The sequence below is a fragment of the Chionomys nivalis genome, chromosome 25 (genome assembly GCF_950005125.1).
Source record: "Chionomys nivalis chromosome 25, mChiNiv1.1, whole genome shotgun sequence".
NCBI classification, from domain to species: domain Eukaryota; kingdom Metazoa; phylum Chordata; class Mammalia; order Rodentia; family Cricetidae; genus Chionomys; species Chionomys nivalis.
In genome coordinates, this window is record NC_080110.1 from 26,736,258 (window position 1) to 26,763,426 (window position 27,169).

The window sequence follows — 27,169 nt, forward strand, 5'->3', positions numbered from 1 at the left end:
TTTGAATAAGATGCGGGATTTATGCTGTGACGAGCGCTCCTTCACGAGAAGAGTCGAGCCAGTGGGTCTGTGTCGCATAGCCCCACCTGAGACCATTAAGGAGTCGAGTGGGACACCAAGTTGTGTGGGGGCAGGCTGATGCCACAGTACAGGACAAGCCGCCCCAAATTTGAGTATAAGAAACGGGGGTGGGGAGGGTCCAGGAGTAAGCTACTTTCCCCCATACTGCACACAACCTATGCTGTTGGTAAAGGAAGAACTGTTTCCAAAACTCAGAGAAGAGAATTAAGCCTCATGCATATGTTCTGTGTGCAGTCTGGGTTTTGGCTGATGAAAATGTTTCATCATCTGTGTGTTTAGTTACTCGATGAAATGGTAACTGCAATCTGTCCACTGTGCCCAAGCACTTAAGAATTAGCCCATATTGACTGAAGACCCTACCTGTGCTCTATCTGCTTCATCTTCACTAAGCCTTCCTCACATCCAGACTTTCCTGCTCTACAAGCATTTAGGGAAGTCAAAGACCATGGCTAAGGAGACATGGATATAGCCAGGACGTGAACTCCAGGGTGAGCCCGTGGGCAGCGGAGCCCCAGCTCCTGACTAATCACTGCTTTGCACTCCTTGTGCACGAAGGAGTTTCTTTCAGAACACCTCTGTGAGGACAAGTGCCCAGTCTTCACCAGGTCAGAGCAGCCCTTTCTAGCCACATGGCACACATTTGGTAGTATCTCAGAGTGGAGGTGTGGTCACTACTGACCATCGCTGACCCACTGACCAGAGCGACTTAAAGGGAAACCAGACATTCTGCAGTCCTATACTGTGGCACTGTGCTGTGTGTGGCTTGGAACTCAGCGATCTAAGAGCTGGCAGCATTGCGGAAATTAGTCAGTAGGTGGTTGCCACCAAAGAATGAACTTTCGCTCACTGTTCCCAAGGCAAGAGACCATGTTGTCCACCATGTATGGAGTCCTGGGAACAGTGGGCAGACAGAGGCACTGCGGAACCAGTCTTGCCATCCAAGGGAATGCACCATAAGGAGATGAATTAACTGGCTTGGTTACTTTCAATGGGCCCTGCAACAGGAGGAATGGGCTGCTTGTCGTCCTGGCTACCCGGCTATCTTACACCCAAAATAATCACTCAGAAACTGTATTCATTTAAACACTGCCTGGCCCGTTAGCTCTAACTTCTTATTGGCTAATTCTTACATCTTAATTTAATCCATTTCTACTAATTTGTGTATCACCATGTGACTGTGACTTACCAGCAAGGTTCTAACCAGCATCCATCTCAGGCAGGAGATCCATGGCATCTGCCACTCTGCCCTTCTTCCCAGAATTCAGTTCTGTCTACTCCACCTACCTAAGTTCTGTCCTATCAACTAGACCAAGGCAGTTTCTTTATTCATTATCCAATGAAAGCAACACACAAACAGAAAAAACTCCTACACCAGGGCTCTAGAAATAGGAGCTTCTGTTGTCTTCACACAGAAAATCCAGTATTCATCAAGCATGGCAAAGCTATTGCATTCTCAAGTCAATTTATATCTAATGTTTACATATATATGTATACACACATCACATACACACACCCCACTTGCATGCACACATCAGTTTGCCTATATTTAAGGTCAGCGTCACGCAGTGCTCACCCTCTCCCACAGCCCAGCCCCTCCTCCACCATTGCCACAAATTCTCCATATTTAGTGAACCCAACTTAACCTGGCCCTTTTTCCTCCAAAGCCTAGAAATTCAATAACCCAGAGTAAAACTAGACAGGCTAATCTTGATCTCACAGCTTCCGGTGTAAATGAAGCTGTGTTTTCAGACCCACCGCAGACACGTTTCCTTCATCGTGGTGACAGAATCCAACTCCACACCCTCTGACAAATACTTTATTCTCCTCATTAAGTCTCAAAACCACTGGAAGTCAAACCTGAAAAATTCTTTCAGCAAAAATATAAACGCTTTGCAGGAGCAGCGAGAGGAAATGCCAGTTTCTGTCAACTGCATGTCTGTGCGCTTCCCTTTGGTGCAGCCCTTGAACTTGAATAAATTAGTGACAACGTCGATAGAAATACAAGAAATAGTCGGTGAAGAAAACCCCAGCATAAAAAGGATCCGTTGAGCAGTCTGCTAAATCCTGTGGGAACAGGAAAAGAGACAGATGAACATAGAAGTTAACTTTCGTTGGTGTTTCTTTTATTTATTGAGTGTTTAATTTCTTACTGAAAAGGAAGAGAGAAAAAACGGCATGCTTACTGGTGCAGCTACTCGGAAATGGTAGGCACTGTCGGAGAACAGGGCCACGGGGAGGCTCCAGATGTGCTGATACCCCTAAGAAACAAAGAAGAAACTCCCATCTCACACCACACGTTACACGCAGTCGGAAGGAGGGCAGGCTAGGGCAGTGTACCCTTGCCCACTCTAGGAGAAGCTCCATGACAACAGCTTTTGATATATGTTGTTAGAACAGTCTATAGTCCCTTAAGGAAAGAGGGACGATAAGGAGCCAAGTGTGGCGGCCAAGGTCAGCTAACAAGAAGACCCAGCATTTGGTTCCAGGTATTATTTCCTCAGAAGGGAGCAGAGGCCAAGATCCTAAATGACTTGTACTGGAATCAGGACATATGGGTAAGGGAGCCATGAAACATTCATTACCTGAGTCATCGGGGAATCTTGTCTGTGGCTTTGGCTTCTTTCCCTCTGACTGTGGAAACATATATTCCCAAGGGTGAATTTGCACTGGAAGACTATCAGTGGCTCTGTAGTGCTTCAAGATATGAGGAAAGAGGGCAAAAGGAGTTAGTAGAATCTATGAAGAATCAGAGATGACTGGTGGGGATGGTACTTAGAAAGCCTCCCTGCAGCCATGTCTGAGCTAGGGTTACTATCGCCATGATGAATACCATGACCAAGAGTGAGTTGGAGAGGAAAAGATTTATTTGGTTTATGTTCCCACTATACTGTTCATCATTGAAGGAAGTCAGGACAGAAAATATCTCAAGACGGGGCAGGAGCTAGGAAGGGGTGGGGGAAACGGTGAAGGAGCTAGGCAAAGGTAGGGGTAGAGGTGACCAGAATGCATTAGACATATGCTTGAAACTGCCAAAGAACTACATTTTTAAAAGATAAAAAAAATCATCCGCTTTTAAAGTTATGAGGGAAGAAGACCTATGAGAAGAGTGAGTCTTCCCTAAGAGAATGAGATTCATCCATTTTTGCACAAATAAGAAACCCCCACATTCTAAGCTGAATACCTCCCTCATCCTCAGGGTGTCTTTTCAAACACACCCAGTGGATGCCTGAAACTCTGGATAGCACCAAATCCCATGCTAACTATCAATTCTCAAATACATACACCTAGGAGAGAGAATAATTTTTTAATTAACTATAGCAAAGAGATTAACATTACTAAAAATAAAATGATAATGATCATAACAATATATTGTGTAAAACATAAGAATTGTTTATTTCTGGGAATTTCCATTCAGTGTGTTGATCATGGATAAGTGAAGTTATAGATACATGGGGGCTACTATATCTCTTATGTTTAAATCACTGGTATTTGGAAACTGGTTCATAAACTCAAAGTCTTGATTTAGTGGTTCAAGGTGATAAGGCCCTTCACAGATTCTAATTTAAAATTTTATTTCCTTCCATTGAAAACCAGGAATGAGAAGGGAAATGCTTTTCTGCCTTCCCCTACAGGCACTAGAGCCCAGCACACCTGGGCTCTTAGGCTAGTATACTCGCCATTCATTTGGCCTTGGTTGATGGTGGATTCTAAGTCGCAAAACTATGGCTACTTCCCCCAGCATGCAGTAGGACTGAGTTCACTACCTCCTAGATGAGCAAAATTAAGAAAGAAGGAATATGAAGTCCAGGTGAGACAGAGGAGACAGGGGCACAGTGAATGATGGGGGAGGAACAGCGGAGTGAGGGAAGAGGAGCTGGGGGTGTGGGGAGTGACGTTTGAAGAAAGGAGAAGAGGGAGAAGAAGGAAAATTCAGGAGCAAGGGTAAGACTGGAGTCAAGAGCAAATAAAACTCTCTTCTTCCACAAAGCTCATCGCGCACGTTTGAGGGAAGTGGGTTGAAAATTATAACTACGTAAAGTATGAGATGACAGGGCAGGCATGGCAGTACACACCTACAGTCCTGCATCCGGGAAGTGCATGCTGGAGAACTGAGACTGCCAGGCCAGACTGAGTTACCTTGTCTGAGAATACCTAGGTGCTGGACATGTAGCTCAGAGGCAGAGCTTTTGCCTAACATGCCCATGGCCTTGCGTTTGAGCCACACCACCACGAAAGGAAGGAAGGAAGGAAGGAAGGAAGGAAGGAAGGAAGGAAGGAAGGAAGGAAGGAAGGAAGGAAGGAAGGGAAAAAGAAGAATTCTGAGCTCTAGGGTGATTTAAATTCTGACTCATAGCTGTGATTTTAGACATTGTAACTATAAAACAAGCTACTGTCCGCTGAGTGCCTAACTACAGGTCCGGAAGGTATGTCTTTACCCTCACACATCTTACAAGATTGGCAGGAGAATGGCTGGGGGCCACACAGGAAGCACAGTGCCACCACCTACCAGCTATGAACTCAGAGCATAGTCCATGTGTGTGGCATGTATCCGTGCGTGTGCACATGTGGAGGCCAGAGGTTGATGCTGGTCATCTTCCTCTATTGCTTTGTACCTTATTTTTTGGGACAGGAAACTCCATAATCCACCTAAGGCTAGACTGGCTGACTAGTGGAGACCCTGCCTCTACATTCTTGGTACTGAGGCTACAGACAAGGACTTCTGAACTCAGCTTTTCATAGGGGTACTGGGGATTGAACTTGAGTCCTCACCTTGTGTAGCAAGCAATTTACTAACTGAGCTATCTCTCCAGCTCCAGACATTTGACCTGTGTACCCTAGTGTCCCACGTGTAAAGCGTACGCTAGGAAGAAACTCAACCCTGGATGGCTGTCATAGGACTGTATTCCCCAAGATTAGCGTGTGCATTAGCGGACGGGTAGTCTGTGCTCCACAAACGGCAGTGGCCAATTCCATGAGTGTTGGCGACAGTTCTCATAACGATGCTACATGCCATGGCGTTGTGTAATATTCATTTTATAGGTGGAGAAATGGTAGCACAGAGACAGTAACTGTCTCTTCTAAGATCACAAAATGAGGAAGCAACAGACAGAGTTTGAATCCTGTTCTGCCCAATTCAAAACTCAGGCTTGGGTTTTTGTTTGTTTGTTTGTTGTTTTTTTCTGTCCTAAAGCAAAAGAATACCACCCTCATTTGTATTGCCACTTGGAGATCACCAAAATGTTCAGCTCCCATCCAGGGGCCATGTTAATATTGATGTTCCTACCCCAGTTCAAAGAAGACAGCCAATGGAAACCTGTGACCTGTGAATATCAAATTTCCTACAAGCAAGAATGTGGCCCCCAAATCCTCCCCACTCTTCCGAGGAGCCTGGATGATCCCACCCTCTATACCCTTTATCAATTAACATGGACTGACAGCATTTTACCTCCTAACTCACTAAACTATGACATCAATTCGGACTTACTATTCAATGAATGAGCAAGCAGTCTTGTTTCTTATAGCCATGCACTTACTTGATTTCCAGAGAGAATTTGACGTTGGTGGGTGTGTTCTTATTAACAGGAATATTATAATTATAAAGTCCAGGCCTGATTTTAAAAGAAAATAAAATCACAAGTCAAAATATGCCCAAAAGGCTTCAAGGAGCTTTTTACTATTTATTACATAGTATGTAAAAAACTGTAAAAATCACATGATAAATTTAGAAAGTTGAGTTTAACCTGGTTCCTTTTCTGTAGTTTTCAGAAACATCCAATATCAGAATGAATGTGTTTGTACCTTAATATAAATATGGAAAGTCAAGTGCCAGACCAAATGCACAGGAAATGACTTTGGTCATAGGGAAACAAATTTCAGAAGGAAAATGAAGTAAACTTAAGTCCTCCTGGAAAGGAGACCTGAGATAATATTAACGTAAGCCATGCCCCCTTTAAACAATGTTAGCAGGAAATGTATATATTTAGAACCAAAGTCAACTGTAATTATTATAGTCCTGACTACCATTTAGTGATGGAGGAAATTGTAAGGTAGACTTGCTTATCCCTAGGTCCACCTACCAAATAATAGGTTCTTAGAGAGGAGGGGGCTGCACTGATCCCTATGAGAATGAACTACTCCAGCTAAAGGCATGTGTGCATGTACTCAAGCACTCCTTATGACTGGTCAGTCCTCGGATGGCACGGGAAAACAGCACAAATCAGATAAGTCATTTGTTATCCCCCTTAAATAATACTACACTACCTGTCAAAATGTCAAAGAAAAAAACATACAGGGAGCAGAAAAGGCCAGCAATTTGTAATATTTAGGAATAACAGAATAATACACTGTGAACCTTAGATATGTGCAGTTTTTACTTATTGTTACATCTTTAAAAACTAAAAATAAATCCCAGTGGTGGTGACGCACACCTTTAATCTTAGCACTCGGGAGGCAGAGGCAGGCGGATCTCTGTGAGTTGGAAGCCAGCCTGGTCTACAAGAGCTAGTTCCAGGACAGGCTCCAAAGCTACAGGAAAACCCTGTCTCGAAAAAGCAAAAAGAAGAAACTAAAAGTAAATGAGTTGTACACCAAGATATAAAAAAGCACATCACATTGTGCATCACTGATATATTTAATGTTTTCTTGTCAATCACATGTCAAAAAAAGCTAAAAAAAAAAAAAAAAAAAAAAAAAGACCATAACATTGTTGGTGTACACACACACACACACACTCTCAATCTGCCTATCTGCCTTAGGATCAGAATTCATAACTCAGCTGAGAAGCTTAACTACATGGAATCCCTTTCCCATTATAGACCTTCAGATATCTGTGGATTCTCAGCACCTCTACTCGCCTGATAGTAACCCTCCCTACCTTACGGGTGAGAAATGAATATGTGGAAACAACGTTTGCTTGAGACCCTGGGCCCAAATCATGTGATCCATCATCATCTTGCCACTCTACCACGTACACTAACGCCTGTCTCAGACGCTTACTAAAGGCGTGATCTAACACAAACTTGTTCAGCTCACAGCAAACTACAAAACAAAGATAAATAACACCAACTTCTTACAGCTAATGTGAGAATTCAATGTGGTTATAAATATAGGTGTCATAAATAATTTTTAAATACATTATTTTTATAACTCAGGACATTCAACTCGAAGCCTATATTCTATTGGGGTGAAAGAAAAAAAAAAAAAAACTAATGCTAAAAACCCACAGAACTCATCCTCACTGACCCGCACCCTTAGTGAAAGTCATGTCTCAGCTCCAGACACCCAACAGGTTAAGCATCCAATCAAGAAATAAGCCCCACTCTGAATGTCACAATATGCATTTGCGCTTGCTGCAGCCACTTGCACTCCAACGTGTCTAGATGTATCACTGCCCTGCTTTTCGGGGAGAGGGGTATGATAAACACTGGGGATGGATGATGATGCAGAAAACTGTCTTAACTATTTGGGCGATTGCTTGCCTCCTAGAACAAAAGCCACACTAAACTAAGCCATATTTCCACTGCAATTATACTAATAGCCGTTGTAGTTATATAAATGTCGACTCTCGTCCATCCTGTGTTCAAAAGTCAGCTAGTGTGTGCCACCAGGAGTCAGCCTGATCCCCAGGGTTTTGCTTGGGGTCGAGCTATTGAACAAGAAGACTGGGTTCGTGGGGGTTGTGTATACCGACGTTTGCTAACACCCACTATTTCTGAACTCCCTTGTAGTCCATGTACCTAACGTGCTTTTACTTAAGAGACAATGTAAACACACACGGATTTCAACACGGAGCTTTGGTTTTCATTCCAGTCTCAAAACTATAACGTTGAGTAAATTCCAGAAAGCAGCCAGGGCATCGCGGGAGGTTTACCCACCCGCAGCGGAGCAGTCTGCTGCAGTACCGGTGGTCTATCGTCTGCTGGTTCTCCATGATCTGAATAGACGTGATGGTTGTATCAATCCCTGTAGTAAAGAGAACAGGGAAAGAACATGAACTCTTGTGCAGGGGGGAAGAATTGTGCTCCCGCTCAGATCCAAGACGGAGTCCAAATGGGAAAAGGAGAAAGAAGTCAGGGTAAGGCTTTTGTTTTTGTTTGGGGGAATGAGCAGTTACAGCAAAATTTAAGAGATTGTTAATCAAAAGCCAGGCTCCTGGAAACAGTCCGAAAAAGCATTTCTGGGCTATAGAAGTCCTGCTAAATTGGAATTTACTAGAGATGGGGAATGTGATGAGACATGCAATCTGCTTCAGGAAATGGAAAATGAACTAAAAACACAGTCAGAACAAAAGAGGAAGGCAGGAACTTCAAAGACATTCTTAAAATCATAGAGCTTGCTGGGCAGTAGTGGTGCACGCCTTTAACCCCAGCACTTGGGAGGTAGAGGCAGGCACATCTCAGTGAGTTTGATGCCAGCCTGAGCCACAAAGCGAGTTCCAGGACAGCCAGGACTCTTACACAGAGAAACCCTGTCTCAGAAAACCAGAAAAAAAAAAACAAAAAACAAAAAACAACCCACAGAGCTAAATCACAGCTCATCTGGCTTCAGGTGACCATCCTGAATGCCTCATTAATTGTCAGACTGATGTGCATTATAAAACATGGCCACACAGGTGTCCCCAGTGAGGTGTGTGAGGTTGGGGGGGGTGTGTGCCTGTATGTATACCTGTGTGTGCACCTGTGTGTGTCTATGTGTCTAGGTGTATGTGATGTGTGTGTGTGTGTGCGCGTGGTGTGTGTGGTATGTTATGTGTCTCTGTGTGCGTGTGGTGTCTGTGGATTTGTGTGGGGTATGTGTGTGTTTGTGTATATGGTATCTGTGGTGTGTGTGTGGTGTGTCTGTGTTTGTTTGTGTGTGTGGTGTCTGTGGATTTGTGTGTGGGATGTGTGTGTGTGTGTATGTATGGTATCTGTGGTATGTGTGTGCCTGTGTGTGTGTCTATGTGTGTGAGGGTGTGTTGGTATGTATGTGTGTCTGTGTGTATGTGTCTGTATGTGTGGTAGATGGGTATCTGTGTGTCTCTGTGTGTGTGGCGTGTGTGTGTCTGTGGTGTGCATGTCTGTGTGTATGTCTGTGTGTGTGTTGGTGGGTGGGTGTGGCAGGTAGGGTGCTTGTCACTGTTTCTCACTCCAGTAATGCTTTTAAGGCCTGTGGTACTGCCTAGTCCCAGAAGGTAAGAAAAGTGTCACTTAAAACGTCTACTCACTGTCACTCTCCCATTCGGGGCTGATAAGCGCACCTCTTGCCAGGAATGATTTGCTTTTGTCTTCTGAAGAATGAAAACATCTGTCAGTCATGAAGGCTTGTTCAGCACGATAAGATCTGAGCTCTGAGCTGAATGCATCTCCACTGTTTCCCTCTCCCACCCTCACACTTACCCACACCTATCCCATTTCCTCCAGATATAGCTTCTCATCCTCACCCAAGAAGCCATCTGGGATGGGTAAGTTGCACGCACCCAGCCATACGCTGAAACCCCAGTACTTTCTTCTCAGAATGCCACTGTAGTTGGAGGTACAGCCTTTAAAAAGGGGGTTAAGAGGATGGGGACAGCTGAATGAGCTCTAGTCCTGACAGTTGTCTTGAGATGAAGACATACCAGGCAATGCCAGAGGTGGTTTGTGCACGTACGCACACACAAACAAAAGACCATTGGAGGACCTAGCAAAAAGTGGCCTTCTGTAGGCAAAGGGAAGACCTCCAGAGAAGCCAGATTTATTGAGGCCAAGATCTTGGACCTCTAGCCTCCAGAACTGTCCAAAAACAAATGTCTGTCATTTACACCACCCAGGCAGGGGTGTCCTAGCATTCTATCACTCCAGAAGGCCCCAGAGCTCACAGCTGCCTCCTTCCCAAAGCCACAGAATGTCCCCATCATTCAGTGATGCTCATCTGCCCCTGAGCCCAGAGCACATAACCCCTGTGTATCCCTTAAGTGCAAACGCGTTTTTATTCCTTCTTGACCATTTCATAGTTAAATAGTTAAATAAATAAATAAATAAATAAGTAAATAAATAAATAAATAAATAAATAAATAAAACCTGCCGATCTCGGTGGAGACCTCCAATTGACGCACACAGCGCCCCCGCCACCGTGTCTGCGCTCTGTGCACTGGCACCCAGTTCGCGAGCTTCAGGCAAGGGGGCTGGAGGTTAAAATACACAGACACACACAGACAGAGAGAGACACGGGTCATCCTTGAATTCCCCCAAGAATGCCCCTTTATTGTGTTCAGGGGCAGATTATATAGAGATAGCCACGCCCCAGCCAAACCCACCAGAAACCACTCTCCTGCCATCAGGAACTCCTGAAGGTCTCGTGCTCAGAGCAGCTGTAGGCACTCAGATCAGGGGATTACAAGAAATTCAGGATCTGGGGTCTCACTGCTCCCAACAAAAACCAACTCTCTATAATTCCTGACAGCCTTAATCATATTAAGGAAGCATTTTTTCTCTGATTAGTAAGAAACTAATGGTAGTTATATTTCTCATCTGGATTCTGAATCCATAGCATTGCTAATCAAAGCCATTTGACTCACGTAACTTAGGATTGCTGTGTGTTGCTTAGGTAATATTCAGACAATGGAGCTAAGTCATTAGAGGGTCTCTGTGTGGACACCTCAGAATCAGAAGACTAGGCTCCAGGGACAGGACATTCCTCTGCTGGGCGGAACTAAGTGTCCCTTTCATTGGGTTATCATCTATCTTCCTGTTCATCTGTTTTGATGCCACTTCAACTTGGGTAACAACAGGCCCTAAAGGCAACAGCTGTGCTCAACCCAAGTCCAGCTTGTAAGTGGCTGCTGAGGCTCAGATTTCCTTTCTGGGTGAAAATTAAAAATCATTACAAATTGACATTCAGAAACCAGGCACAAGGAAGAAACAACCACACGCACACTGGAATTTGATTTCTGACCTGTCCTGGAAACTCAGAGGAAAGAAGGCAATACTCTTGTTTAGGAAGTAATCCTTTGAGAATTTAGTCCGGGTATCACCAGGGCGTGGAGTCGAGGGTGCATTTGCTCCACTTGGATTTTTTCTACTGTGCCTACTTCCATGGCCTCTCTCCCACCTAATAGATCCAACCAAATTAGAGACTGTGGTTCAAAGGTCATGTGTAGCGTGAGTAAAAATGAAGAAAAAGAAACAGAAGCAAACTATCTCTACAGTAAAATTACGAAATACTAACCTTCATACGAACAGCATTGGTGGTATCAGGAGATGATCTGGGTTATAAAACGGCTTGGGTGTTCCTTTCTGGTTATTTAATAACTTGAATATTTCCATATTAGAGAAAATCACATGCTATATATTTGCAGAGAAGGATAATAATGATAACTATACCAACTATTCGTTGACATTTTCTACTAGACGTTGTTCCAAGCACCTGATGACAGCCCAAAAGGAGGGCTATAGGGATAGCCTTGACAGATGAAGCCACTGAGTACAAGGGGTAAGGACTAGAGGAGGGCTTACATCCCACACTGTCTCATTCTGTACACCATCATTTTGCCATCCTGCAGTTACATGAGGCAAGATCCACATAAGGAAAAAATGAGTCTAAAGTATAAGGGAGGAATCGGCCAGCTGAAGACAGGAGCTGGGTCACTGGGGTGGGGACAGAGCCAAGCCTGTCATCTGCCTACAGCAGAACGTGGTGTTCCCAAAGCTGTTTTCAAGAGGCAACTGCTCAGGTGTCAGGACTATGCGAAAAGAATCCTTTAATTTTTTATTATTTACAAAGTTTTTTTTTTGATTATGTATGTGTGTGAGGTTTGGCCTGCAAGACTGTATGTACACCATGAGCATACCCATGCCTGAAGAGGTCACAAGAGGGCCTTGGTCCCCTGGAACTGGAGTTCCAAATGGTTGTGTGTCACCATGTGGGTGCTGAGAACGGAACCTGGGTCCTCAGGTTAACCTCTGAGCCGTTCTCCAGCCCCTAGATGAGAGCAGGCAGGAGGTGGTGGTCCACACACCTTTCATCTCAGCACTCGAGAGGCAGAGGCAGGCAGATCTCTGTGGGTTTGAGGCCAGCCTGGTCTACTAAGCAATTTCCAGCACAGTTAGGGGCATTATACATTGAAACCCTGTCTTGAAAAACAAATGAAAAAGTAGATGGTGAGAGCCATCGAGCCATCACCTGGTGGTGTGATGGCTAACCTTGGCTGTCAACTCAGTTTCATTGAAAGAATCAGCCACGGTTTCTTAAGCTGTGATCCTACGGGGGTCACATAAATGAATAGTGATAGTTGTGAGATGTTTGTGAACAGTAAAAGGGCTACGAGTGCACACCAACCAAACGTTAACTCACAATTACAAGCTTACGGGATTCTAGGTGTTTTAGAATCACCCAGCCTACAGCCTTGCTTCTGAGCACCCGATACACACCTGGTGTTCACGCCACCAGACACCAACTAAGATGGCCTGGATCGCGCCAGCGCACGTTCAAGACTATAGGATGCTACTGTGTTTTTAGTCAACTGCAAAGCTTTCTGCTCTCGTAGCAACATAACATTCGACAGCAACAGTTCCCTGCCATCATTTCTCAGCGTAGCAATATCGTTAGCCTGTCTTTTGGGTGGACTGTGTTCAAATGTTTGATCTTAAAGATTGATATTTGGGTTGCCGGCTTGAGTTTCATAAAAAGTCATTAAATGAATCCTGGCTTGGAATTAGGAAAGATTTTCTAACCATTTCTAAAACATCCCTAAACATAGGTCTGCAATTGTGTGCAGTGTACTTCAGCACAGACATTCTCAGCATCAGTGATGATAAAATCAAAATGTTGATCACTCCCCCAAAATAATAGAGAGACTCTGGGTCCTTCAGTATCAAATATTCAACCAAGAATCAATTATTTTTAAAATGTCTTCTTTGTCAAATTTTTCATGTGTATGTGCCTGAGGGTGTGTATGTACTATGTGTATGTTCTTGTGTGTGAAGATTCCCAAAGAGGCCAGAGAAGGGCGCTGGATCCCTTGGAACTGGAGTTACAGCTGATAGCGAGCCACTCAATGGTCTTTAAAGTAAATTTATGATTTATAATCAGTATTATAGGAATACCAAAGGATTGCTTTAGAATGAATTTCTTTAAACACACACACCAATCAGTAAGTGGTTTTTATGCCTTTTTTATGTACTTATATATCTCAAGTCACTAGAAATCTCTCAGAAAAAACAGGATCATGGGTAGAGAATTTTAAGAAGCCGAGTCTAGGTTATTGGGACAGCACTCTCTCGGGGGGAGGGGTGTCAGTGAGGTCATTCCAAAGATAGTTGTTATATGGGTGACACCCGATAGGGAAAGCCCTACCCTGAATGTGGACCGCACCATTCAATAGGTGGGAGACAGGAAGGGAGAAATGCAAGGAAAGCATTCTAAAACAAGCCCGCTCTCTATCTCTCCCATCTCCTGGCTGCTAAGAGGTGAACCACCCCTCAACGTATCCCTGCTGCCATGGTAATCTGCTCATCACAGGCCCAGAACAATGCGGCCATTCTACCATAGACTGCATCCTCTAAAACCAGGAGTGGAAACAAGTGCTTTTTTTCTAAGTTGTTTTCCTCTAGTATTTTCTCATGATGGCAAAATAAACAACAACAAAACAAAACAAAAAACTGCATTGTGACCAGGGCAACTCAAAGAACGAGCTGGTTTATCCAAGCTTATGGGTCCAGAGGGGCTGACCATGACAACAGATAGGCACAGCGGCTGGAACGGCAAACTGAGAGCGCACCTCTCAAACTGAAGGCACACCGCAGAGAATGACCTCCCATAGTAGACGTTAAGCCCTCAAAGACAAGCTCCAATGACATGCCTCCTTCAACAGGACCACGCCTCCTAAGCTTTCCCACATTGCTCCACTAACTGGGGACAAAATATACAAAAGTCCCAGACTGTGGCGAACATCTTATTCAAACCACTACAGAGCACTGGGTTTTGTTTCGCTTTTGTTTTTCAGATTTCTGCCAACATTCAAGCTTCTACATTCAGTTTCAGGACAGGAAACAGAAGCAATTGGGCACAATACTTAGAGACAACCTTTCTTGAAATCTCTCTCTTCTTCTGCACGTTTTACACTAGGTGGAAAAGCTTCCTAACACACAGCCCACACCACTGTGAAAACCTTGAAAATACCGGTGTTTGTGGCTCAATGGAGGGGCCATGCAGACTCTCTGTGGTACTCTGCAACCATGTGCGGAGGGTAGGAGGGAAAGAGGAAGGAAATGCAAGAGAAAAGCCAGTTGTTTAACCTTTAAATATCTTCCCCCTGCTCAAAGGTAAAACTCCCCGGATAGGAGGTGAAGGATGCTTGAACAGATGCAAGAGTCTGCATTTTTTCCCCATCTTAGCAGACAGGGAGTGAGAATAGCAGACAGGCAATGTGAGGGTCTGAGTGTGCAGCCCGAAATGATACATTCCATTAATGGATCATGAGAGATGAAAAATTTCTAGAAAACTGAATATTCATTTTCTTTTGTACATAAATACATATGCGTTCCCAAAGGCTTCCAGATCGCTTAGACTCGAGCTGTTCCAACAATAATTTTTAGGTGCTTGTCTTCTCCTAAAAGTGTCACTTAAGATTGCTTCCCCAGGAAGCCACGGGTTTCCAAGGCAATTGAGGCCCACAGAGAAGGAGAAAGCAGAACTCTCCATAATGTCTGTTTTCCTTGCCTTTTGTTCTGCTTCCTTGGTGGACTTGCAGGGAGAGGGACTCATTGTAAGATCTGGCAATAACATGACAGATTCCCTTCCCTTCCACAGAACTGTGTTCATTGATTCTTGAAGAGAGCGAGCCCTATAAATAAGGTTGGCTGCTTTGTGATATATTTTTCGTGTGTGTGTGTGTGTGTGTGTCTTACTCTATCTAAGGCAGGCTAGCATAGCCTAGGATTCTTGATCTTCCTAATTGTAGGGATTCTGGGTATGTAATACCATGCCCTGCTAAAGTATTTAAGAAGTAATAAGTGAGGCTGGAGCTCAGCAGTGAGCTTGTACCGCTCTGGCAGAGGATCCAAGTGTGGATCACAGCATCCTTGTCAGGCAGCTCACAAGCCCCTGGAACTCCAGCTCCAATGGAGCCAGTGCCCTCTCTGGCTGCCATGAACATTTGCATTTATGTGTGTGCGTGCACACACACACACACACAATTGAAAATAAAATATCTATTTTATTTTATTTAAAAATATATCTATTTTATTCAGTGGGTGAAGGTGCTTGCCACAAACGTCTGATGACCTGAACTTGCTTTTATCCCCTGAACCCACATAAAAGGAGAAAAGAGAGGACTGAATCTATAAAGTGACCTCTGACCTCTACATGCCCTACACAGCATGCATATGTCTGTGGCCACACGCCATAGTCTCACACAATAACAACATAGGTGGAAAATCTAGGGGAGGTGGAGAAGAGATAACCTTACAGGTTAAAATTCTGAAAATGTTTTTTTTTTTTAAGGCATAAACAAATTTTTAAATTCCCTACACAACGCCCCTAACTTGTCACTTCTATGAAGCAAGACTCAACAACTCTGAAAAGCTGGTAATTAGAAAACAGAAACTCCTGGTGGGCTAAATGGAAGCTCTTATTCTATAAATGCCTTCCAGAACTTTAACAATATGGGCTTAATGTATAGAGCAGGTGGTTTTCATTAGGAAGCTAAGGGTGTATTTCACAGCGGCTGGGTGAGAACTCCCAGTCATTTATATTAAAAATCAGAGCGGTTGATGTAAAACGGTATCCATCCTGCTGCGGTGGAAGGCGGGTAGTATAAGTGTGGAAGGCAGGTAGTATACGTGTACAAATGTGAGGAAGCCTGAATTCCACGCAGCGTCTACGCTACCTTTCTTGATTGAAACAAGCCTGTAGCAAGAGGTCCATGAACCCTGCCCATCATGGCCGAGACCATTAGCACAGGGGACCATTTTCTTTGGGGGCATTCTTTCTCCTAAAAGTTCTTACATCTAAAACACGTGCTGCTTTGATTTTTTTTTTTTTAGGCTCACCAACTTGTTACAATCAGCATTCTGTAATGTTTGCCCCACAAGCCCTTTGTCTTTTCATATTTAAACTCTCCTGTCTACTTAAATCTGTATGGGTTCCATGGGTTAAAACCTAATCCATCGCATTCAGTTGGCTTCTTAGAGCAGAAACTCAATATTCTGAAATACTTTCTGCTTCCTGATCTGCCTTTCTCAAACCTTTTATTATGGAGCAGGGAAATAGAGTGGGGGCGGGTAGATGACTTTCTGAAAGACGTTTACAAATTCTTAGACAATCAACTTAGACCTGAAAGAAAAATTGACTTGAGCTCAGCATGTCATAACAATGCAGACTGTCTTTTATTTACTCCACTGTAGTCTGACTCCTCAGGGAGGAGTCTCCGAAATATCTTTCGGGGTCCAGGAAATTGCTAGATATTACTCTGCATCCCACTGAGGGCTCTCCTATGTTCTGTTCTCCTATGTTTGTTGTTGTTGTTGTTGTTTTATTTTTTTTTTGAGACAAGATTTCTCCGTAGCTTTTTGGGTTCCTGTCCTGGAACTAGCTCTTGTAGACCAGGCTGGCCTCGAACTCACAGAGATCCACCTGCCTCTGCCTCCCAAGTGCTGGGATTAAAGGCGTGCGCCACTGCCGCCCGGCTCCTATGTTTTTTTTTTTAATTCCTTAAAATTCTTTTTTTATTTTATTCCTTAATTTTTAATTGTTCTTCATGTCTCAGAAACATCTGGTCACAAAAAAACAATAGTCATCCAACATTCTCCTCTTTTGTATTGGGACCCCTGAGGCTATCCATCACCCTACAGAAGTGGTTCTCATCTAATGCCGCGACCCTTTAATGCAGTTCCTCATGGTGTGGTGAGCCCAACTGTAAAAAAAATTATTTTTGTTGCTACTTCATAACTGTAATTTTGCTACTATTGAATCATAATGTAAATATCTGATATTTCCAATGGTCTTGGGTGACCGCTGTGACAGGGTCATTCGACACTGTTGAGAGACCCACAGGTTGAGCCACTGCCCTAGACAGAGGGGGGAGGCTGCATCAGCAAGAGAAGAGCAGCCCTTCTCCACCCAGGGAAAGATCCTGCACCAGGGAACATCCTGACGGCTATAAGCAGACTCGATGAGGAGGGAGGATGCTCCGAGTGCTCACTTTCTGCATCTTTTAGAGGAGGGCTCATGTATGTGCACACCCTATGTCCAAGTAAATGAAAGCAAGATGTCAGATTGGGGGAAACCATGGTCATGGAAACAGGGGCCCAGATACCAATTCTAACCACCAGGGACTATGTTATAAAATGGGTACATCACCATATATTAGAGGCTCTGGTGAAGTAAATCACTCTGGAAACACAGCGTGACTGCAGAAACGGGTCTATGATGCTGTCCATGGTCTTGGGAGGAGGCATCTTTCCATGGACTCTACTACAAACAACTCACATAGACGCTCAGATGTATTTATAGTTACATCTACTCCTTATGCTTTTCTCAGTACACTCATTATGAAAGTGTATAATTAACTCTGGATTCTCCAGGTAAAAAAGGCCACTAGTGTAGCTGCCCTCTGACAGTCTATGACACAACCCGACTCTTGGCAGCAGATCTTTCTCTAGGAGTTCCACAGATGCGGAAATACAGGATGAGTAGACACTCGCTGTCCAGTTTGCTCAGAGCTGAGCTTTCTAATATTCTCTTACATAGAGAACTGGTTGTTACTGACCAAACAAAAGCCTGAGAATGAAGAGCAGACCAGCTCTGGCCTCTCCCTCTTTAGATTCACTGTCATTGATACATCTTGTATTGGTGGGATGGTCCCTTCTGGGGATGGCTCTCAAAGAAGGACATCAAGCATCCCCAGTGAGGACAGCCAAGGTCAGAAAATTCTTGGCCAATCATAAGCTTCCACTCTCTCAAAAGAGATGAAGGTTTTAGGGATTTTGTGACAGTATTAGTTTCTTCCTTCTTCCTTTTTTTTTCCTTTCTTTTTTTTAAAATTACTTAAGTGCACATGTCTGTGTCTGCATGAGCTTATGTGTACCACATGAACATAAGTCTGTAGTCTAGTGACTGCAGATGCCAGAGAACTTTGGGTCCCCTGAAACTGGAGTTACAGACAGTTTTGAGCCACCTGACATGGGTGCTGGAAATCAAACTTGGGTCTTCTTTGACAGCAGTAACACTCTTAATTGCCGGGCCATCCTCTCCAGGATATACTAACTTTTTATATTTAAAAATATTTAGGGGTCTATCTAGATGGCTCAGTGGATATAAAACACCTGCTGGACAAGTGTGGGGAGCTGTATTTGACTCCTCAGCACCCAAATGAGGCTAGACGTAATAGCACATGGCTGTAATTTCAGCACTCATAGAGTGATAGGGAAGACAGAGACAAGAGAATCCCCAGCTCAGCAGCAACCAGCAAGAGACCCCGCCCCAAGGCGGAAAGCAAGAACTGACACTCCAGGTTGTTGTTGCCTGCCATGCAGGCTCTGGTATGCGCACACCCGTGCTCAGACACACAGATAGGTACACACAGACACACACATGCGATGATCAAAAGAGAACAATATATTGAGAACAGGATGACTGACACAGACCCCTTTCCTCAGAATGAAGCTTCCTATCCACTCTGGATTGATACATCTGTTCCTTAGTTCAATTCAACATTGTTTTTATGAGGGAGAAAAGGCACAAGTCTCTTAGAGACGGGGGAAACATTGTGTGCCTCAGCTTCCTCACTGGGGAAAAAAAGAGGATATTAGCAGTGCCTGTATGATGTGCTTGTGAGGAATAAATGATTCATTCATGTGAGCAGTTATTACAGCGTCATATATAGAGTAATTCCTCATTGCCTCGTGATAAATGGGGGCGTGGTTTGTAAGCGTATGAATCCATGGTAGGATACAAAGTAATATCGAAGGGGAAGATGTCATTATCACCCGAAGGCTCTGCCCACTGGCCAGAGTCTGTGTGTCAGGCTGCTTACAATCAGTTTTTTTGCTCCTTTGCTTCACCGAGGCCCATGATAAATTTACAACCCCTCCATTCGTTTTGACTGGTATGCCCTGCTTTAGCCAACTGCGTAAGCAGAAAAGACACATGTTATCGCGAGATGGGAGCTTTTGGAGGCAGAGTACGATGTGATTTGCTTTCATGCCGTGACTACAGTGATTGCGAGAACATCAGGACATGGAATCGCCACCCACTGGGTCTTGAACATGGCGAGCCAGAGCCCTGCCTTCATCTTTAATCCACATTTCATGAAGTCAGAATAATTTACTGGCACCTGACATCTCCATTATTTGGAAGTTGCTGCTTCCGCAGCTTCCTTATAGATAAACCACACTGGTACATACTGCTGATACTACCTACCATTATTATTAATGCTATCCTGGACACTTGCGAATGTGTGTATACAGAATGAGATTTCTAAAAGAAACTAGAATCCACTTGGAAGAAATACATTCATTCTTACAGAGATAAATTCAGTTGGAGCCCTTGACCAAGTTTCTAAAAGCGTCTGTTTTAACATTTAAAGGGTCCTAGCGAGGTAGCTCAGTAGGGCAAGTGTCTGCTGGGCAAGCTTGAGGATCCACGTTCAGATCTCCAGCACCCATGTAAAAAGCCAGGCACAGACGCACGCTCAGTACTGGGGTGGGGTAGAATGGGGGAAGGTGTGTGCTGAGGTAGACAAAGGCAGGCTGCCAGAACTTGCCGCTAACCAGCCTAGCTAATCAGTGAGCACTTGGCTCAGTGGGAGACTGTGTATCAAAAAATAAGAGAGCTTTCACATGTTCACACGGGGCCATGATAGCCTCCACACGTCTGCACGGGGCCATGATAGCCTCCACCCATCCACATGGGGCCATGATAGCCTCCACACATCCACACGGGGCCATGATAGCCTCCACACATCCACACGGGGCCATGATAGCCTCCACACATCCACACGGGGCCATGATAGCCTCCACACATCCACACGGGGCCATGATAGCCTCCACACGTCCACACGGGGCCATGATAGCCTCCACACATATGCACAGGGCCATGATAGCCCCCACATGTATGCATGGGGCTATGGTAGCCTCCACACGTATGCACAGGGCTATGCCTAGCCACATGCATTTATGAATGTACCATAAACACAAAATCAAATAAACAAACAAAACCAAGAGCTGTGTACACAGATATAAAAGGAAAAGGGAGGCCACGAAGAGTGGAAGCCAAGCTAGTGGATTTCACTAACTCAAAGACTACCTTTAAATTAGGGTTTCCAGAATTTGCTCATTCCTTCTTTCCTTTCTTCCTTCCTCAACCTTTCTTATATTTTCCCCAAATTACTTTAGACAGAAAGCCCAGACACTACACCATTTAAGTTCTAAATGAACCAAAATATAAATCAAAACAAGAAAGCCAACCCATGTGGACATGGCCACCTCACCATCTTTGTTGGTGACACACAATGAAGTTTTTCTGCTGGGCAAATATTACAAATAATCAAGTCGGGCCGTGGTGGCGCACGCCTTTAATCCCAGCACTCGGGAGGCAGAGTCAGGGGACCTCTGTGAGTTTGAGGCCAGCCTGGTCTACAAAGTGAGTTTCAGGACATCCAGGACTGTTACACAGAGAAATGCTGTCTCAAAACAAACAAACAAACAAAAGCACAGCATTTCCTCCATGGGGAAGGTGCTCAATATTCAGATAGTTACCAGTTCATGGCTGTATAGATTTTGTTCCATCTAACAGAAGAGTAGAATCCCTGTCTAGATCCCTTCACAAACTATCCAGGTGAATGTCAGCAAGGCAAACCTCAAGTTCAAAGGCCTGGTTGTTTCTCTCTGAATGCTATTTACCTGCCCAGTATCTCTGATGGATTTCTCTCTCCGCCTCCAATTGTCTTTGTGTAGAACTTGAAAATAATATTCTTGATCCCCACACGGGGCAGCAGTACGTTTCATGACACGTCAGGATCTCACAGAAAGTGATTTCAGGCACTTGAGGGGAGGTCTGTGTGGTTGCCAAGGTTGTGTGAGAAGCTGCAAGACAGTGAGCAAAGGAGGGTCACGCAAAGTCGTGGCACAGCGAGGGAAGATGGGTTGGGGTTATGGTTAGGCACAGGAAGACCATACCTGGAGGGGAAGCTGTGGATGACAGAGCTGGCTCCGGAGAACTTGTAATATTGCTGGAAGAGTACAAAATGGTTAGTAAAATAGGCCTTTGAGAGTTCTCTTAAGGACTGGACCGATGGTTCAGCGGGTAGGAGCATTTGCAGCTCTTCCAGAAGATTGGACTTCAGTTCCCAGCCCTCATGTTGGTGAATTCAGTCAGCATAAACCTCCAACTCCAGAGATCCAGTGCCCTCTTCTGGCTTCCTCAGGCACCCACATACATATACGCATATATAAGAATAACTTTTTTAAAGAACTCCTCTTGAAGACAAGATCTGAATTCTTACCTCAGAGGGTGGTTTGGGGAGCGCCGGTCCTGATCCTTTAAGCTAAGTATGTAAAGGGCGACTATTGTCAAGGCACTGTTAAAGGGGGAGAAAGCATTATGTATTATAAAAATATTATATATATTTATTAATATTTATATATATATTATAAAGCATTATATATCTCCCTCAAGCTACCAGCTGGCCAAAGATGTTCTCACAGGCCACACAGATGGAAGGGGGGGGGGAGCTGGAGCTGGCAGGAGCACCATGGAAACCAGCAGAGTGAGGTTTTTCTGCCTGGGAAAGAGAAAGGAGCCCCCTGGCTCCTGCGGCTCCTGGTAGTTCAGAGGCTCAGTGGAGTGCTCCACAGAGTGGGCTCTGTCACCCTGGCAAGCGGTCCTAGAGGAAACCTGTCAACAGCTGGAGGCAGCCCTCTGCCCCTTGCAGGAAAGATAAGGACAAAACTCGCTTCCTGCTGGTGGTATTCATCCACGCTGTTGGGTTGGGAGATGAAAGGAGACAGAGGCCGGTCACAGACCCCCAAACCCTTTGGTGACCTCCAACATCGTTCCGAGTTCAATGTATCACATTACGTAGAAGGAGGAAAGGAGACAGAGCACAGCAGCCACATGACATGACTCCAAAATAGAGAGCACGCCTTTCCTCTCATTATCGCGATTTATACATCGAAATTCAAGTGTTCCTGAACGGTTCTCGGGTTTGGGACACAAATCCCAGCAGTGTTTCGCCATCTAAATGTTGTGTGCCTTCCCCTCTGTGGGGAGATTTTAGGCTCTCTTGTGAGTCACATAAATGTCTGCCGGGAATAAGGTCACCAGACTCGCTGCCTCGCCAGCCTCACTTCACACCTTGCTTTCCAAACTCAGAGCCTCGGGACTCTGTTCTCTCGTGAAGGTGGCAGATTTACCCTCACAGCCTCAAAAACAAGGGGCTGTGCCCCAGATGGGTTCCATCAGCGAGAAAGGAACTCCAAAGGTGTTCTTAGAGACTGCTGGTGGATGCCCAACAGGCTCCGTCAAGATGTGTCAGACAGATCGCCCTGACAACCATTTACCGTGGTCCAGTTTCCCTTGCTTTGGGTTTTTCTCTGTCTCTCACTCTCTGTCTCCTCACTATTCATTCTAAAATATTTCCCCTGGATTGTGGTTGACATCTGTCTCGATGCACAGGCTGGACAACTTCTAGTGCATTGTAATGAAATAGACATAAGCTCTCTTCAGAGGCAAACCCAGGTTTTGATCCTTCTCAGGTACGACAGAGCCCACAACTAAGATATGGAGACTATGACCTCCCATTTGTGATCCTACTACCCAACGCTGGGGTCAGGAGATCTCACAAATGGGCTCTAAATGCAGCGAGTTTACTCAGAACTAGACTTCCTGACAGCTCTTCACGTGGCTGGGGTTGCATCTCTAGAGCATATAAAATATATCTCTAAAAGTAGATGCTCACCCTCCCCTTGGCTGGGGAACTTAACAGATGATGAGCCCTTAGGAAAACAAGGAGAAAAATGCAACAGTTCCTGATAGGGATTTCAGGTCATGACATCAAATCCATGGGCATATTCCCACCATGGGCATATTCCCACCATGGGCATAAGCTGGGCTGGACAAAGGTTATAATCAATGAGAGAGCGTGTGTTCAGCATGCTTAAAGCACAGGATTTAATCCCCAGGGCTAAACCACTCACTCACTCACACAATCATCTAAATTTAAAAGCAAAAAGTTGAGGGCAGAAGGGCTGAGATCCATCTACCCAGTGTCCTGTGGCTAGTGAGCACCTTTGACCCTTCACTTGCTTTCCCTCTGGAACAACCAACATCTTCCTCCCTTCTACTATGCCAGACTACCAACAAGAAAATACTGTTCACCAGGGTGGTGGTGCATGCATTTAATTCCAGCACTCAGGAGGAAGAGGCAGGAGGATCTCTGTAAATTTGAGGTCAACCTGGTCTACAGAACGAGTTTTAGGATAGCCAGGGCTAAACACAGAAACACAACAAAAACAAAAATCAAAAAGAAAGAAAAGAAGGAAGGGAGGGAGGGAGGGAGGGAGGGAGGGAGGGAGGGAGAGAGAGAGGGAGGGAAGAAGGAAGGAAGGAAGGAAGGAAGGAAGGAAGGAAGGAAGGAAGGAAGGAGAAAATACTGTTTATAAGCCCAGAAAACAAATCTCTCTCTCTCTCTTTCTCTCTCTCTCTTTCTCTCTCTCTCACACACACACCCCCCACCCCCACCCCCACACACACACCATGGTCTGTTGCTAAATCACAATTGATTGAAAAGAATAAAACCATCATTCATCTCACACTGACGTATATAAATCCAGTTGTCTTTCCTTCAAGATACGAATTTCAAAGGGGCTCCCTCAGTTTTAAGCTAGCAAAGATTTTTACCTGGTTTAAAAAGCTCCTTGTCTTCAAAGCAAAGAGAAGGTCAGTCTCCAGTTCATGTGTGAGAAAAGAAAGGCAAGAGAGAGAGAGAAAAAAAAAAGAGCTTGATAGCATCCCAGGGAAGTTTTCTTACCAAAATGTCATTACAGCGATTAGAGCTATAACCAGTGTTTGGAAGACCCAGTTAGGACAGGACTGTTTCCTCTCTGTGAAGGAGACCTGTAAGAAAGTCGGTGAACGACAAATCAGAACAGCAGCTATGAAGCCTGAAGACCCAAAGCAGCGGGGTCTTTGCTGCCTCCCGAGGATGGTAACTCCTCCTCACTGCCCCCTCTGTTCTTGCCTCTCTGAACACAACAATCTCATCCAAGGCCTCCCTTCACTAGTGGCTGCAGGCTACAGTAGCCTGGCCTTTCCCCAGCATCTGTAGGACAGCTGTGCATACCTATCTTGTCCTTTATGAAGGAAGGCAGTCTAGAGGACATCAGAACCCAATTCCTCCATATAGGAAGGGATAAATCCCCACAGGAGAATGTCGGGAAAGCCATAGGAAAGCGTTTGTGATGCAAATCCGATCAAGCACACCCTTTGTGTGGGTGTGAGTGTGTGTGTGTGTGTGTGTGTGTGCGTATGTGTGTCCCATTTCCCCACCTATGACTAAGGACAGCTCTGGGCCCGTGTTTTGTTTATTCTTCCATCCTTTCCATGAATATTTATTGGTTGCTGCTGTGTACAGCCACAGCTGATATGAAAATCAGTAAATATCACCTCTAGGAAGGTAAGGAAACACGCGTGAGGGCAGACACTTGGTGCCATGAAAACTGCGTACAGGGAATGGGCAAGAACTGCAAACAGGAGACAGAGCTGAAAGAGTTCCTGCCTGCCCTGCGCTAGGGAATGCTGTCTACGTAGGAGAATCCCAGGACTGCGGTGGCAGGGAGCATTGGGTCCCTTCCTTCTCAGAACACAGAGTGGAATCATGATTTTGATCGCATGATAGACGAGAGCAGGAACAACTAAGAAATTGCTTTAAATTGTCCTTTAGTTGTGTCTTGGACTTGTTATCTGGTAAAGGAACACGTTCTTTAGTGCAAAGAGAGGGTGTTTAATCATATACTTTTTAACAAGCACAGGTGCCCAGGGGCTATTAATACTGAGTCTTTCATGAATGCCACCGGAAGCAAGTCTGAATGTCACCAAGTCTGTGACTGGTATGTACCCCTCCTAACTCTCTCTGGGAGTGTTCTGAGGATGTCTGAGTGTTGCCATGCAGAGAAAGGTCTCAAAGGACCTTGTTGAACCGATTGGCATCATTAGTAGGTACTTGTAGAATAAGTGCTTCCCCCATCAAGCTGCTGGCCTGTGTTTAAATCTCCTTGATTTTGTCCCCAGTCCTTTGCGCACACATTGGGAAATGACTGAGAGTCAAGTCCGACAAAACCTCTACGTCATTCATCCTCATCCTCCTTCTAGTAACATAGGAAAATAAAAAAAAATGCCCCAGTGCTTCTCTGAGTTATTAGGGGACCCAATTAACAATGTAGCAATTCTCCAATTTGGATATACCTAACGATTAGTATGGAGACTGTCAAAAATCTAAACGACTCACTCACTATGAGTGTGTGAGGTTAACCCAGACCCATAAAGACAAATACCATGCGTACTCACTCATAAGTGGCTTTTAGACATAAAGCAAAGAAAAACCAGCCTAAAATTCACAACCCCGGACAACAAAGAGAGACATACGTGGATCTAATCTACATGGGAAATAGAAAAAGACAAGATCTCCTGAGTAAAGTGGGATCCTGGGGATCACAGGAGAGAGTAGAAGCGGAGGGGGGAGAAGGGAGGGGAACGGAGAAAAATATATAGTTTAATAAAAACAATTTAAAAAACCTAAATGCCCTGGCAAATTCTGTCTCGGCAGGTTTTATTTGGAGTGAGATGTATACAGCCGTTCTCAGCTCTTCCCCTTCTCGTCCACTTATTCGGAATGGTACCTTGAACTGTTAAGTCTTCCCGGCTCACCTACCACTGTATATAGGAGCTATCTACCTATGGGCGGTAGAGAAACAGAGAGAAGTAAGGGCTGTCCTATGGATTGCATTGGCACTAGATGAAGGTGACCTCAACTTCCTCCAGAGTATGTCTTGGCCAGCACTGAGAGCCGTGTGGTCCCAGCTTTGCTTCTTACCCAATGTCCATTACCTGCCAATGGCAGCATTTTGATCATCAACACTCCTCCCTCAGTCCAGGAGCACCATTCTCTACCCACGTGTATATATTTCAATGACCCCATGACCCACGGAAGCCCTAGGGGCAAAGGTCACCTAAAGAGTTGGTAGTAACAGGCAAGGGAAGTCAACTTCACAGAAACACAGAACAGTGCCAAGAAAGCACAGGAGTGAGAGAAGGAAGCATCATTATTCGCCCTCAGTCAAGCTCCCTGGACCCTTTCTGCTACACACCATGAGAACCACAAAGAGAGTGGGTTTGAAACATTAACAGTCATGAATGTGTACCCAGCGCTGACTGTGTTCCAGCACCCTCCTCTGTGCTCTACGTACACTGATGTAGATAGCATCCTCACGATTACCCTCCCTGACCCTTTAAGGAAGATGCCTTCACCATCCACGTTTTGGAGACAGAAGAAGGCAGTCTTGGAAGAACAAATGCCTCATCAGAGACACACAGCTAAAAAGTCATGAAGCCAGAATTTGAGTTAAAATTTTCTGGCTTTGTGATCTGTGGGTATATGAAAAAAATATCTGTGCTATGTATGTAAAAAAAATAAGAAAACATGCAACTTAGGTGTTATGCAAAGAGTCCCTAGGGCTTATCAAGGAATACGCATGTATGTGCATGTGTACGAATGTGTGCGTGTTTGTGCATGTGTTTGCGTGTGTGTGCATGCATATGTGTCCATGCATGCCTGTGTGTGTGTGTGTGTGCGCGCGCGCGTGCGCGCGCGTGTGTGTGTGTGTGTGATGTAGCATTTTTTCCTCGGCAAGTGAAACATTTTATCTTGCAGAGAAAGTTCCTTAAGACAGGAAACCAATAACTCAAAATATCTCCAGGAAGTTCTCCAAACTAACCAGATTTATTAGGGCCCTCCCTCTCCGAGAGCATACAAGCCGCAAAGGCTGCTGAAGGGACACTCTTAGACACGGTAAGAAAGAGGAGGAGGAGGAGGAGGAGGAGGAGGAGGAAGAAGAAGAAGAGGAGAAAAAGA

General features: G+C 44.8%; 1 protein-coding gene across 1 annotated transcript in view; it reads right to left on the bottom strand.

Annotated features, from left to right (window-relative positions):
* Positions 1–2,058: 2,058 nt before the first annotated feature.
* Myrfl (myelin regulatory factor like) overlaps positions 2,059–27,169 on the bottom strand; it is a 100,854-nt gene continuing 75,743 nt past the window's right edge. Inside the window, exons 16-25 of the mRNA XM_057757420.1 lie at positions 24,071–24,156; positions 21,545–21,619; positions 21,219–21,271; positions 20,943–21,125; positions 9,287–9,349; positions 7,956–8,043; positions 5,616–5,690; positions 2,664–2,775; positions 2,265–2,339; positions 2,059–2,145 (exon numbers count right to left, since the gene is read on the bottom strand). Coding sequence (XP_057613403.1) covers positions 2,059–2,145; positions 2,265–2,339; positions 2,664–2,775; positions 5,616–5,690; positions 7,956–8,043; positions 9,287–9,349; positions 20,943–21,125; positions 21,219–21,271; positions 21,545–21,619; positions 24,071–24,156 — 897 coding nt within the window. The remainder of the gene's footprint in view (positions 2,146–2,264; positions 2,340–2,663; positions 2,776–5,615; positions 5,691–7,955; positions 8,044–9,286; positions 9,350–20,942; positions 21,126–21,218; positions 21,272–21,544; positions 21,620–24,070; positions 24,157–27,169) is intronic.